The 12,334-nt window shown below is 58.6% G+C and overlaps 1 protein-coding gene across 1 annotated transcript in view; it reads right to left on the bottom strand.

Moving 5' to 3' along the window:
* The window catches only part of ABCA13 (ATP binding cassette subfamily A member 13), a 148,766-nt gene that overhangs the window by 49,389 nt on the left and 87,043 nt on the right, over positions 1-12,334 (bottom strand). Inside the window, exons 35-39 of the mRNA XM_039847126.1 lie at positions 12,005-12,162; positions 10,707-10,937; positions 8,062-8,167; positions 3,326-3,575; positions 1,075-1,161 (exon numbers count right to left, since the gene is read on the bottom strand). Of these exons, the coding sequence (XP_039703060.1) occupies positions 1,075-1,161; positions 3,326-3,575; positions 8,062-8,167; positions 10,707-10,937; positions 12,005-12,162 (832 nt within the window). The remainder of the gene's footprint in view (positions 1-1,074; positions 1,162-3,325; positions 3,576-8,061; positions 8,168-10,706; positions 10,938-12,004; positions 12,163-12,334) is intronic.

Raw genomic sequence — 12,334 nt, 5'->3', positions numbered from 1 at the left:
CCTACGTTTCCTTTGCCCTGTCGAGAAGCTGGGTGAAGGAACAGCTTTTTCCGCCAGCTCCTTTCTCGGGGGCAGCGCTGGGCCAAGGCTGGGCCCCCGGGGCCCCCGCACAGTTCAGGGTCCCCACCCACCGTACCCGAATCCTGCAACCTGCGCACTTCAGTGGAGGGACGGAAAGCAAAGCATCACCAGAGCTTTTACTTGGTTAAATAAATCGCTTTGTTTCTCGAGAGAAGACTAAAGCGAAACTACATAATTAATTTTTATTAATCTTCCTTACTGAGACCGTTAACAATTATTACGTCTGCAGCTAACTGCCAGCAAGACTCATAGGCAAAATGTGTCACCACAAATTAGAGAACCATATTGCCAGTGTTGCGCTATTGTCTGGATTTTTATATTTATCGCTTAAAACGTGCCCTTCCGGCCTTACCGCGTCACTAACGGTTTTTATCACTTGCCCCGTTTGCTGCACCCAGAACTGTAAATTCCGGACGAGGGCCGGACCCCGCAGCAGCCCCGGCGCCTGCAACAGCACCACGTCCCCGTCAACGAGATAACCAAGAGCCGCGCACGGCAAGAGGGAACTTGCTCATGACAAAGACAGGCGTTATCGAAGTTTCACGGAAGGTCATCTCTACGTTACCATTTTCTAATGCTAGAGGAAAAAAATATTCAACGAAGTTCACTCCCAAACTGATGCTACTGACTTTTAAGTCCCTTCGGTTTAAAAAAATTACAATTAATGTGTTCGCACGTGTAAGTTTTCCTAAAAAGTAAACAACGGTTAATACATATTTTGTATTTAATTTGTTACTTGACTTTTTAGCTTTGAGCGTTATTAAAGAAATTGAACGCCATCGATTATTCGTTAACTTTTCTGCAATAATATGAACCACGTGTTTAGCAGGCACGGAGAGGGGCGAGCATGTAATTCATCTCAGGGTGTTCTTGATCCAGCCCCCACGACCCTGTTCCTCGCTAACCTACGCCAGGGCTGATGTCCACGGCCCTCCCCGTCCATGGGGCTCCAGGCCGGGGGCCACCCCCTCGCAAAGGGCGTCTGGTACTCACAGGTCCGGGTGACGGTCGGCACAGAGCACGTCCTGGTCTGCAAACTTCCTCAGGAGAACGCGGGCAAGCCCTGTGTCCTCGCTCTCGCTGTGGGTCACAGACAGAGGAAGTCAGGTGGGCGTGGCTGGGGCTCGCCAGGCCCAGGTCACGGGTCACAGGTCGCACTGGACCACAGGGAGCCCGGGCAGGTGGGGCGGGCCCACGGTGCCCACAGCTCAGGTACGGCTCGCCGCCCGCGGTTTACGGTAAAGCCAAATCAGCGATGAGATCCGGAAGAATCTAAAAAGCGCAGTTTTGCCACCAGATAGGCAAGTTTATACACTCGCCTTCGGTGGATTATTTTTCTCATCTTTCCATGTAATGTTATAACATGACCATCTCTGGCATTTCCGCATGCTTTTTAAAAATGAAATTTAAAGGCCCCATAACATTACACGATGTCGATACGTTAAAATAGACACGGACACTCTCCGGATGCGGGAGCTCCGGTCTGGTTCGCACGTTCGTTAACGGACCCTCGTTTCTCCACGTGAACGAGAGCGAGCGCCCTTTCTCGGGAGGAGACCCCGCAGAGACCCTCCTCGGCTTTGGGAACACAGCGAATTCCATCCAGTATGCATTTTACCGCGAGTCTCAGGCATCAGCTGCCAGTTCCCGCAGCTTAGGGAGGAGCAAGGCCACCCACAGTCTCCTGACCGAAGCCACTCGCCCCCGCCCCCCGACCTCCAGTTTGCGGGGAGTGCGGGAACGTACTCTGTGTTAACACAGCGATCGTGAGAAAAGTCTCGACTTGAGAAAATGTAGAGGAAAAGATTTTCGATCCTCTCCAAACTGCAGTAATTGGGGGTAGCGCTCATCTCAATTCACTAAAATTCTGAATGGTACTATTTATGAAAGAACGTAGATTTACTATTTCTAGATCTCGCGTCATGTTAGTTACAAAACGCTTTTGGGTCGACGTCCTCAAAAACGCTTATCCCCAAAACGACGTGCTGTTAGCAGGGTGCGCTGCTTCCATGGAGACGGCAACCACGAACCTTTCGGGAAGAAGCACGCGACACTAACGAATAGACAGAAGCGACTTCCTGACAGAGCCCGCGCCCGCTCGCTGAGGAGGAGCCAGGCGCCTCGGTGGGACCGGCCGCCCGATTCTCCTGGTTGACGCCTTTGGTCACGGACGGTGAACACCTGACGCGCAGGCGGCTTTCTGAACCGCGATCAGCTCCACGCACGGGAAGCCTGAGTCGTTGGCCCCCTGTGCCCGCGACCGAAGGCAGCGCTGAGGGCCCGGGCTGCTGGCGTCCTTACACGGAGGGGGGTTTACGAAGGGATTTGGGGTGTCCTCAGCCCCCAGCGGTCTCCAGCATTCCAACCTGACGTTTGTGTGGCCTTGAGATGGTGGTTAAACCCCTCTGCACGCTCTGGGCCGTGGCTTTATCCCAGCTGCAGCATGCCATCCCGACCTGCCCCCATCCCAGCCACACCCCATCCCAGCCACCTTCGCCCATTACAGTTTAGTCAGCCACCTTGCGTCAGAGATGAAACTACCGTGGTGGCACCGCCCCCCACAGGGCAGCCCTTTGCTGCCCCTCTAATCCCCTCACGGGGTTCCTCGCCGCCTCTCCGACCCCCACAAGGGCCCTGACGATGTCGCCCCAGGTCTGAGTCGTGGCTCCTTCTCAGCCGTGTCACTGGACCGAACCACCTGGAGCGAAGGGCCCAGGCTTGGGACGGCGGAGGAGACGCGGGAGGATCAAGCTTGGGACGGCGGAGGAGATGCGGGAGGATCTCGCACACCGTTCGCTGACCCAGTTGGGACGCGACACGACCCTGGAGCCGACAGCGTCGCCTCATCCTTCGCCTCTGCCCAAGGCTTTGGTTTCCCAGCGTTGGTCTCCCCTGACCTCTGACCTCTCAGGGACAAACGATTTTAATGGAAAAGGAAGGTGCGCTCGCCACACCCGATTCGTCTTGTCTTTCTGCTGAGGACAACTGTCCGCAGAGCTGCAACCGTGTGTCGACTGAGGACGCAAACACCGTGACAGCCCGACCCCCAGAACTATTCATCCGAAAGCGCCATCTCTCCCACGGCATACAACACAAAGCGTTTTAGATATTCAGGCGGCCGTGGAAGTACCCAAGGGGACCCCATCTTCAGCGGAGTTGGGGACCCGAGGGAAGCTCCCACACACCTACGCCGACGCCGGACACGGACGCTCACGCACGGCTGACGTTCTTACAGGTATCTTACCTGAAAAAGTAAGTTTCGGCCCTCTCGTAATGGCCGGGGGTCAGTTTGAGGGGAGGGAAGTCGATGGCCAAAGGCCTGACCATGAACAGGCCCATGGCCAAGGCCACGAAGAGGACGGGCAGCAGCAGGTCGGCGAGGGTGGCCTTCCAGGCCCGGCGCGTGTGGCGGAGCCGCCTGGTCAGGAGGGCGCACATCTGGCTGAGCAGCAGCCGGCCGCCCCGGGCGGGCGGGGTCTCGGCAGAAGCGCCATCTGAGGGGACAGGAAGACGCGGCCTGAGTCACTTAGGGTCCCAGCACCCCGTGATTCTGTGACCCCCACCACCACGTATGGGTGAGCCAGGGGCAGCTCTGAGCACTGGAATGACTGCACACTAAATAGGACTCTCTGGAATGTTCTCGACGACAGGACGTGTGGTGACAGCGGATGGCAGGCCAGGGCCGCTCTGTGGCTCATGCATCTCGCGGTGGCAGCAAACGCGGAAGGACGAGGAGGTGGGACCTGCGTCTGCGTTCGTCGGCTGCAGCGAAGCCCACGGCGTCAGAGCGAATCCCAAGCAAAGGGAACAGCAAGGCGCCGATGCCCCCCGGGCCCTGACGGAGGCCGGCGGGGTGCCGAGGGGGGCGCTGGCCCGTCCTCCAGCGCCCATCTTCCGGTTCCCATGCAGTCCTTCCCAGTGACACCCGCTCACGGCCAGGTTCCTGCCACCCCGAGCCCCTGCCCCCGGTGCCCCCGCCAGTCCAGGCCCCCCGGCGGAGAGGGGCCACGTGTCTCCAGCTCTGCCGGCAGCCCCCCAAGCCCACGCGGCTCAGCAGGCCAGGCCTCCCTCCTTCCAGGCGGATCGGGGCGCAGAGGGTCGGGAGGCAGAGTGGAGTCTCGTGTCACCGATCTCTGATCATCTTGCCAGCTCCCTCTCAGATGACCTGGGACACCATGAAAATCTCCAAATGGCGGGGAACACTGGCCGGAGTGGGCGCTCATGGACCGCACCCCGGACCCGCGTCCACAGGACGCCCTGGGCGCAGCGGCCAGCCGTGCCCATGGCTGTCCCTGGCAGCTCCTTCTAAAGCAGTCCAGAACATCTGACACGAAGTGCTATACAAGGAGAGTGAGCTTACAGGACACGTGTTTCACTGATTCGCCTTAAAAACCCAACCTCTAAGACACAGCCGCTAAGACAGCAGAGACCGAGTTCAAAGTCCCAGAAGGACACGTCTTTGGAGAAACAGCTTTTTTGAAAAGTGAGTGGTTTGTAGCGGCATTGGGAACAGAGGCATCGCTGGGGAGAGCCTGGAGGAGCCGCGAGGAGCCAGGAGGAGTCTGGAGGAGCCAGGAGGAGGCGGGAGGAGCCGGGAGGAGCTGGGAGGAGCCAGGGGAGGCAGGAGGAGTCTGGAGGCCGGGAGGGCCGGGAGGGAGCTGGGAGGAGCCGGGAGGAGGCCCTCGAGGGCTCCGGGAAGAACACATGGCAGATGGCGCTGCCGTCCCAGCCCCATGGGGCCCTGGGTGCAGAACCTGGTCAGCTGAGCCGGGTCCTGAACACAGAAACGTTAAGATGACAGACGGCTATGTGCTGATCTGCTCAATCGGTGCTAATCTGTTAGCGGTGATGGAAACGGAGCCTGCCATGACGGGGAGCGGACAAAACGTAGAGAGCTGTGCGGACGCGGCACGGAACGCCCAAACCCCCGGCACGGAACGCCCAAACCCCCGGCACGGAACGCCTAAACACCCGGCACTGGCGGCTCCCAGAGGCCTGGGCTGCGAGGACGCGGCCACGTGCTCGGAGGCAGGAGGACGGTGTCAGCACGCGGATGAGGGACAGACACCCCGTCAGGCACAGGTGGAAAACAGCAAAAGTGTCTCCGCCCGTCAGGTGGAAAGCAGAACTTGTAAGCAGTAAAGGTGGGTGTTTAGCTAAAGAGATTTTCCAGCGAAGAGCTGAAGGTGCTGCCCTCTCTCTTCCTGATGCCTCCAGTGAAATGAGGGGGGAGATGAACTAGGGAAAGAAATGTTAACCAGAAAACAGGAATCGATCATTTTTAAAACTCTCAGCATCTCAAGGTTTTTTTAAGGCGCTAAAAGTCACAAAAAGCTACTGAGAACAGGGCAGAAGAGAAGGCTAAGTGTGTAATTGTCCAACCTTTTGCCAAAACCTCAAAAAGATGAGAGTATTCGGTCACAAAAATAGCCCTTTAAGAAAAGGTAACGGCATGGCATCAGCGAGATGGCAGGCCAGGGCGCTCCCGGCCCTCCCTCCCCACGGAAACACTCGGCCGACGACCACAAGCTGTCTAACATGATGTCACAGGCACTCCGGGAGCCAGCCGAAGATCTGCAGCTACGGGGCAAACTCCCAGTCAAAAACAAAAACAAAAACCCACATTCAGAACAGTAGGAAATGTCATGGCATTTTTAGTCACAATTGCCCTGCCCTTCCTAAGTCCCTTTCTCAAAGAGGGAGGAGCAGAGTCCGGCCCGGCTGCGGGCTGCCTGAGGGACTCATGTCTGTTTTACCGACCTGGGGCACAGACGAGAACAATGACAGGGTTTGGATCCCAACTGGAAGCAGCAGAGGGCAGAACCCGAAGACTGCAGGGGACTGCAGGATGCCCAGGGCAGATGTCACGTGTAGGGGACTGCACTGGAACACCCGACACCCGAAGCAGCAGCTGGCTGAGCCTCTTTGGGAAATTCGGCCATTTAAAAGAAGCCAGGAGAAATCAGGAAACAGAACGCGTGCCTAGGACACTGGGCTGACCTCAGGGCTCAGGGTCCACCGATTAGGAAATGTTTTCCACTCACTAGTCCGTGAAGATGGAGAGAAGCGGCTGCTTTTCAAAAGTCCAATTTCGACAAATAATCACACGCAAAACAAAGCACGCAAAAAAAGGAAACAGCCTATTTAAAGGACTAAAATAATCTCCAGAAAGAGTCTTTGAGGAAACACACACAGACCTGCTAAATTTTGAAATAAAAATTTTAAAACAACTATTTTAGATGTGTTCAAAGAGCTAAAGGAAAACACATACAAAGAATAAAAGTAAATCAGAAAAATAATAATGAACCAAATAAAATAGCAACAAAGGGAGAGAAATTATATTTTAAAAAAATAGAAATTCTGGAGCTGAAAAATATAGTAACTGAATTGAAAATTCAGTAGAGAAGTTCACTCGCAAACTCAAGTAGGCAGAAGAAAGAGTCAGTTACCTTAGAGAGAGCTGCTTGAAATTTTCGGGTCAGAAAAGCAAAATGAAGGAAAAAATAAAGAAAAATGAACAGGGCCTACGAGCTTTTTCATAGGAGACACTATGAAAAAACTAATGCATGCATTATGGGAGCCTCAGAATAAGAGAAAAGGTGAGACAGGTTATTTGAAGAAATATGGCAGAAAACTCCCAATGTGAAGAAAGCCTTGGATATACAATTACAAGTAGATCGATGAACTCTGTTCCCTGAATGTGACACCAAAAACACAAATTAAAAAGTAGGTAAGTTGAACTTCATCAAAATTCAACAAATAAAAATAAAAAAATCTGTGCATTTAATATGGATGGAATGCGAGAAAACATTTCCACATCACATATCTGATAAGACATTGATACCCAGAAAAAATATGAAGAAGTCCTACAACCCAGCAACAAAAGAAAACCAAACGGGGAAGGCGGTTCTAGGGGTTAGGGGGACGAGGGGTGACGGGCAGAGCGCAGGAGCTTTTCAGAGCCATGGAATTATTCTGGGCGACACCTGTCATCACCCGTCTCAAAACCCACAGAGTATACAACGCCAAGAGTGAACTCTCATGTACACGGGGGACGCCGGGTGATGTTCGTGACACGGGGGTTCATCGATTGCCACAAATGTGCCCGCCGGGTCCTGGGGATCGTGGTCGGAGAGTTTGGACACGTGGGAGGCCATGGGTAGGTGAAAACTCTCTGTGCTCTGCTCAGTTTTGCTGTGAACCTACAAGTGCTTTAAACAATAAAGTCTATTTTAAAAATGATCAGAAGACTCGAATACATAGTTCTCCAAAGAAGATATAAGAAAATAAATGGACGTTAAACCCCTAAAAAGATGCTCAACATCATTAGTTACTAGGAACATCGATTCGAAACCACAACGAGATACCACTCAACACGCAACTAAACGGCAGTGATCCCGGGAACACAGCGGCAGCCAGCGCCGGCGAGCACGCGCAGAAACGGGACTCTGAGCACGAGGCAGCGATGGAGGTCACCGCGGTCACCTGGAGCCTGTGTGGCGAGTCCTCAGGAAACCAAGCGCAGCGTATGACCCGGCCGTTCCTCAGGGCACACTGCGCAAAGGAAGTGGCCGCAGGGACTCAGGTATCTGCACCCCATTGTCCACAGTCAAAAGGTGGAGCAAGCCACGTGTCCCCTGACGAAGGAAGCTTACACAGAGGGGACGCAGGCCGGACCGGCCGTCTGCGACACCGGTAAAACGAGACGCACCGTCTCCTCGCTCTAATCGGCACACGGAGAAACTACTCACAGAACGGATGACATCGTCCTTGGGAAAAGGCGAGGCTGTCCCGCAAACACGCAGTTGCTTGGCTTGGGGCAGGAGAGGACCCTGAGCTTCCTGCCTCTGGACTGTCTCCTTTCCACCCCGTCACCCGTCACCGTCTTCGGTGTCTGTCTGTCCACCTTAGATCACGAGTCTCGAGGGCGGGGCAGGCACCTCCCTCTCGCAGAGGAGTCAGGGGGCCCCGTGTACTCACCTTGGCCGGGGGCCAGCTCCGGGGGCGGGGGGCTCTGCGGCTCCCACCCAGAGCCTGGGGCAACATCAGGCTGCTTTTTGGGATCTTGCAAAAGCATCAGGAACACCTTTTTGAAAATGAAAAAAGAGTTTTATATTATTCTGTGTTCCTCTCCACCTGCAGATTTTTCTCTTGCCTTCATTGCCAACAAGGTCGCTTTAACATATTCACCAAACATGTCATACTTCATCTAGTCATTCGTGCAACCGGCGTAAGTCTAGGGCCACCTAGTCCCAGCAAGCTGGCCATAGGGCTGCTCACAGGACACGGGGGCCTCCGGACACTGACACTGACACTGCTCACAGGACACAGGGGCCTCCGGACACCGACACCGGCGGAGGCTGATCAGGCCCGCAGCCGGTGGGCGGGGCAAGGCGGCGTCCAGTAAATAGCGTGTCCAGTCCACCTCCAGAGGGACTCACTGTGTCAGCAACTTAGAGACTCGGACAGATGCAGGCAACGCGGGGCGTCACCCGTGAGCCCCACACTCGGCTTCTCCGCGGGCTGCAGGGCCTGCACCCGCCACCCAAAGCAGTCTGCTTAAGACGTCCCTGGAGTCACTGCTCGGCTGGTGCTCCACGCGGAGCCCAGGCTCTACTCGTCCAGACCCAGGGGCCAGGCCCCGGCCGGCCAAGGCTGGACAGCAGCCCAGAGCCAAGACAGAGGGGGGCGTGGTGGCCGGGGTGCTGCCGCCCTCGGGCCACGTGGCAGGCTGCAGGGACGCGGGAAAGGTGGCAGGGCATCCCTACCGTGACGCTGGGCACAGCTGAAGGGCGGGGGCGATCAGCTCCTGCAAAAAGCCCCTACGGCAGCAGCGGCCGTGGCAGAGGGCCCAGCGCCTCCGCCCACTGGAGGGGCGGCTCAGAGCCCCAGCGTGACAGGCGCCCGTGCACTCTGCGGGGTGACGCCAGGAAGATGGCCGGCGGCCGGCCCCAGGCTGAGCACGGACCTCCCCGGCTCCTCCTCCTAAACGGGCTTCTCAACACTGAAAGGCAGTCGCGAATTCCGAGCATGCCTCCACGGCAGGGCCGAGTCCTTGTCGCCAGCAACCGCGTCCCCACCTCTCGAACCCGCTTCCTGCTCTCCCAACCAGACCGGCGTGCGCGCGTGCGCAGGCCTGCTGGGCTACGAGCGGAGCTTTTCTCTCCGCGGTCTCCCAGATCACGGCGGCAAGTGTCTGGGTCACCAACAGCGAGTGTCGGGGTCACCAACAGCGAGTGTCGGGGTCACCAGCAGGCCCGCCGCCCCGCGGTGGAAGGTGGACGCAAGGCCCGCGGGCGAGAGCGACGAGTGCCCTCTAGTGTCGGCTCGTCCGAACTGCAGGCGCCCGTCCCGAGGCTCTGCGAACACGAGGAGATGTCCCTGTCACCAGAGGAACACGCTTCCCAGAAGCCACAGGACGCTGACGCTGCGTCCTTCAGAGGCCGGGTCCTCGACGCAGGGGCTCAGCCTCGCCGCCCTGGGCTGCCGTCCCCCGGCTCCGCGGAAGCAGTTGGCGGTCCTAGAGCTCCTCTCGGCAGTGTCCATGGCGCCGTGACATCCGGACAGGCCATGCCCCACGCTCTGACGAAAGGACATCTGAGGGAAGGTGACCGCATCACCGGGTTTGGGGTGCAAGTTCCACAGAGTTTTCACATGATCTCTGTTTCCTGATACATATCCTCTCGCAAGACTCTAAATCACGAGTTGTACTTGAAGCCGAATCCTCATGAGAATCTTAGATGCTCGGAATATGGGGAAACGCTGTTTCGTGTGGACGAGGACGAGAAAATGTCCCCCCCGCGGCAGGAGCGTCGGTCCCAGGGTGCGGTGGACGGGTGGGGCTGCCGTGGACAGAACTCTGCTGCTTTGTGAAAGCAGCTAAGGGAACAGATATTAAAAGTTCTCATCACAGGAAAAAATGAATAACCTTACGAGGTGATGGTAATGACTGAACTTGCCAGGGTAACCGTATGTCAGACGCTCAGGTTGTACGCCTTCAACTAGCGCAATGCGACGTACCCATAAAACTGGGAAAATACGCGGCTCGATCTCAAGGCCACTGACCGGTTTGGAAATATTGTATAATTTAACGAAACCATGGATTGAATGACACCCGTTTCCAGGCACCGAGCCCAACGGCTGGCCCTCATCTGGGGACCATGTCTCCCCTGTCCGGAGCATGCTGGCCTCTGGCTCTGTGTGCTCCACGCAAGAGCCACACTGGGGATGTCGATCACTCTGTCCCCGGAGAGGACAGCGGACCTGGGGTCAGCTGGGGCAGCAGCAGCCATGTGCCCGGCCTCCCACCAGCCTCCCGGAGCAGGAGGTCACGGCGGAGAGGGACACGCCCCGGGGAGGGAACGCTGCCAGCCCACCACCTACCGCTGGGACCCGGGGCACGGCCACCAGTGCCACACTAGAGACCAACGTCCCCGAGCACCAACGCACTCGCTTCCCGTGGAGCACGCGGCCGCCGCCCGCTGTGCTGGCCCCCGTGTTGGCTCACGCCGTGCGGCACCAACCAGAACTTGGAAATTAAAAATGCACGGTGTCCGCCGCCCGCCTCTCGTCACCGCGTGGCACGTGGCAGAGCGTGGGTGACATGCGCGCGTGAGCCCCGGTACCTCTTCCAGCGAGGTGTCGGAGACGCCACAGCCCGCCAGGCGCAGGCGACACAGGTTCTGCTCCAGGGCCTGGAAGAGCCCCTGGACGTGGGCGCGGCCGGCCTCCCGGGGGACGGCGTAGCTCATCTCACGCTCACTGCCACGCTTGAGAACCGCGTGCGGGACGTAGGTCTGAATCAGGGACGTGATGCGGGCAGTGTCCTTCGCGTCGTCGGCCCCCGGAACAGAAGGCTGTCGAAAAAGGCGGGGACAGTGAGGAACGTGGTCCGAACACCAAACACATCCACCGCGTTCGCACGTGTCTGTCAGCGGTTTACTATGAAATTCTGATTCAAAGCCGCACAACTGGGGAACGCCGTTCACGTGACAGGCATTGCCCTTTCCCCTTTAAACGCAGATCGGGGTGCTGCCCGCACGCCCCGCGCGGTTACCGAGTCTGTCCAGGGGGCCAGCACCGCGAGGCGCCCCACGTGCCTGGGGGCTCAGGAGGGGACTCCAGCCCAGAGATGGGACTGCAGGATGTGGGGGCAGGGCTCCGAAGGGAGGCGAGGGTTCCCATGCAGAGAGAAAAGGGGCCACGTCAGGACAGCAAGACACGCGCCCCGCGTTGGGGAGGAAGCGCCGGCCCTCACCCGACTCCGACCCCAGAGCCGCTCCGCCGGCGCCCAGCTGACCCGGGGCGAGCTGCGTGGCCCAGGCGGGGCCTCTGAGCAGGCGCTCCGCCGCTGGGCCCGACCGCCAAGCCTGCCCCATGGGAGTTTGGGCTCCTCGGTGGAGGGACGGTCTCAGAGGAAGGTGGCGCTGCCTGGGCAGACGCTCGGGGCAGCCCCACGGCCCGTCCGTCAGCCCTGCCCCGGGCCCGAGCCGTCTGCAGTCACAGTGCACCCAGCTCACGCTCGGCCCCATGGGGTAAGCGTGGCACCTGCGCCTCTGCACACGGAGGCCACCGCCCGCACCGCCACGGCCGCTCCCGCTCCCGCCCCCGCGGACTCCTCGCCAGTGCCCAGCCATCTTGACCACCGGAGCCCGTGGTCGGGGGCCCCTCGCCAGCCCTCGACCCCGCTCCACACACCAGTCACCGCCGCCCGCTTCCCCCTCGGCTGCGCCCTCTCCCCTCGTGTGCCGAGACCCGGAGTCCTGCGCGGAAACCAGGCGTCCCGTCCCCCAGCTCCCGAGACCCACGCGGTCGCGGCCCGGCGAGATCAGTCACGCTCTTCGGTCCACCCGGGTCCCGCGTGCATCACGGCCACAGCTCGTCCCCCGCGCCGGGGAGCACGGCGCCTGCGCATGCCCCTTACCTGTCTGGTGAGCGTCAGGCTGAGCCCCTGGCCGTAGGCCTCGGTCAGGTGGGCCGGAGGGCCGCAGACCCGGAGCCCGCCCTGCTGCAAGACGGCGACACAGTCACTCAGCGCCTCCGCCTCGTCCAGGTGGTGTGTCGTGAAGATGACCGTCCGGCCTGCGTCCCGAGAAGGGGGGCGTCAGACGTGGGAGGGCACCGTCCACCCGGGGAAGCTCCAGAGACAACCCGGCACCACCATGTTCCGAATCAGAAAACACGGGGACCTGGAGGAATGGCTGGGCCGAGGGCTCCCCACAAATCAGGCCCGGAAACGCTTCCTCCCAGCTCC

Source organism: Pteropus medius, unplaced genomic scaffold (assembly GCF_902729225.1).
Source record: "Pteropus medius unplaced genomic scaffold, Ma_sr-lr_union100, whole genome shotgun sequence".
NCBI classification, from domain to species: Eukaryota; Metazoa; Chordata; class Mammalia; order Chiroptera; family Pteropodidae; genus Pteropus; species Pteropus medius.
Note: the sequence above shows the minus strand (reverse complement) of the source record. Positions and strands in the feature narration are given on the sequence as shown.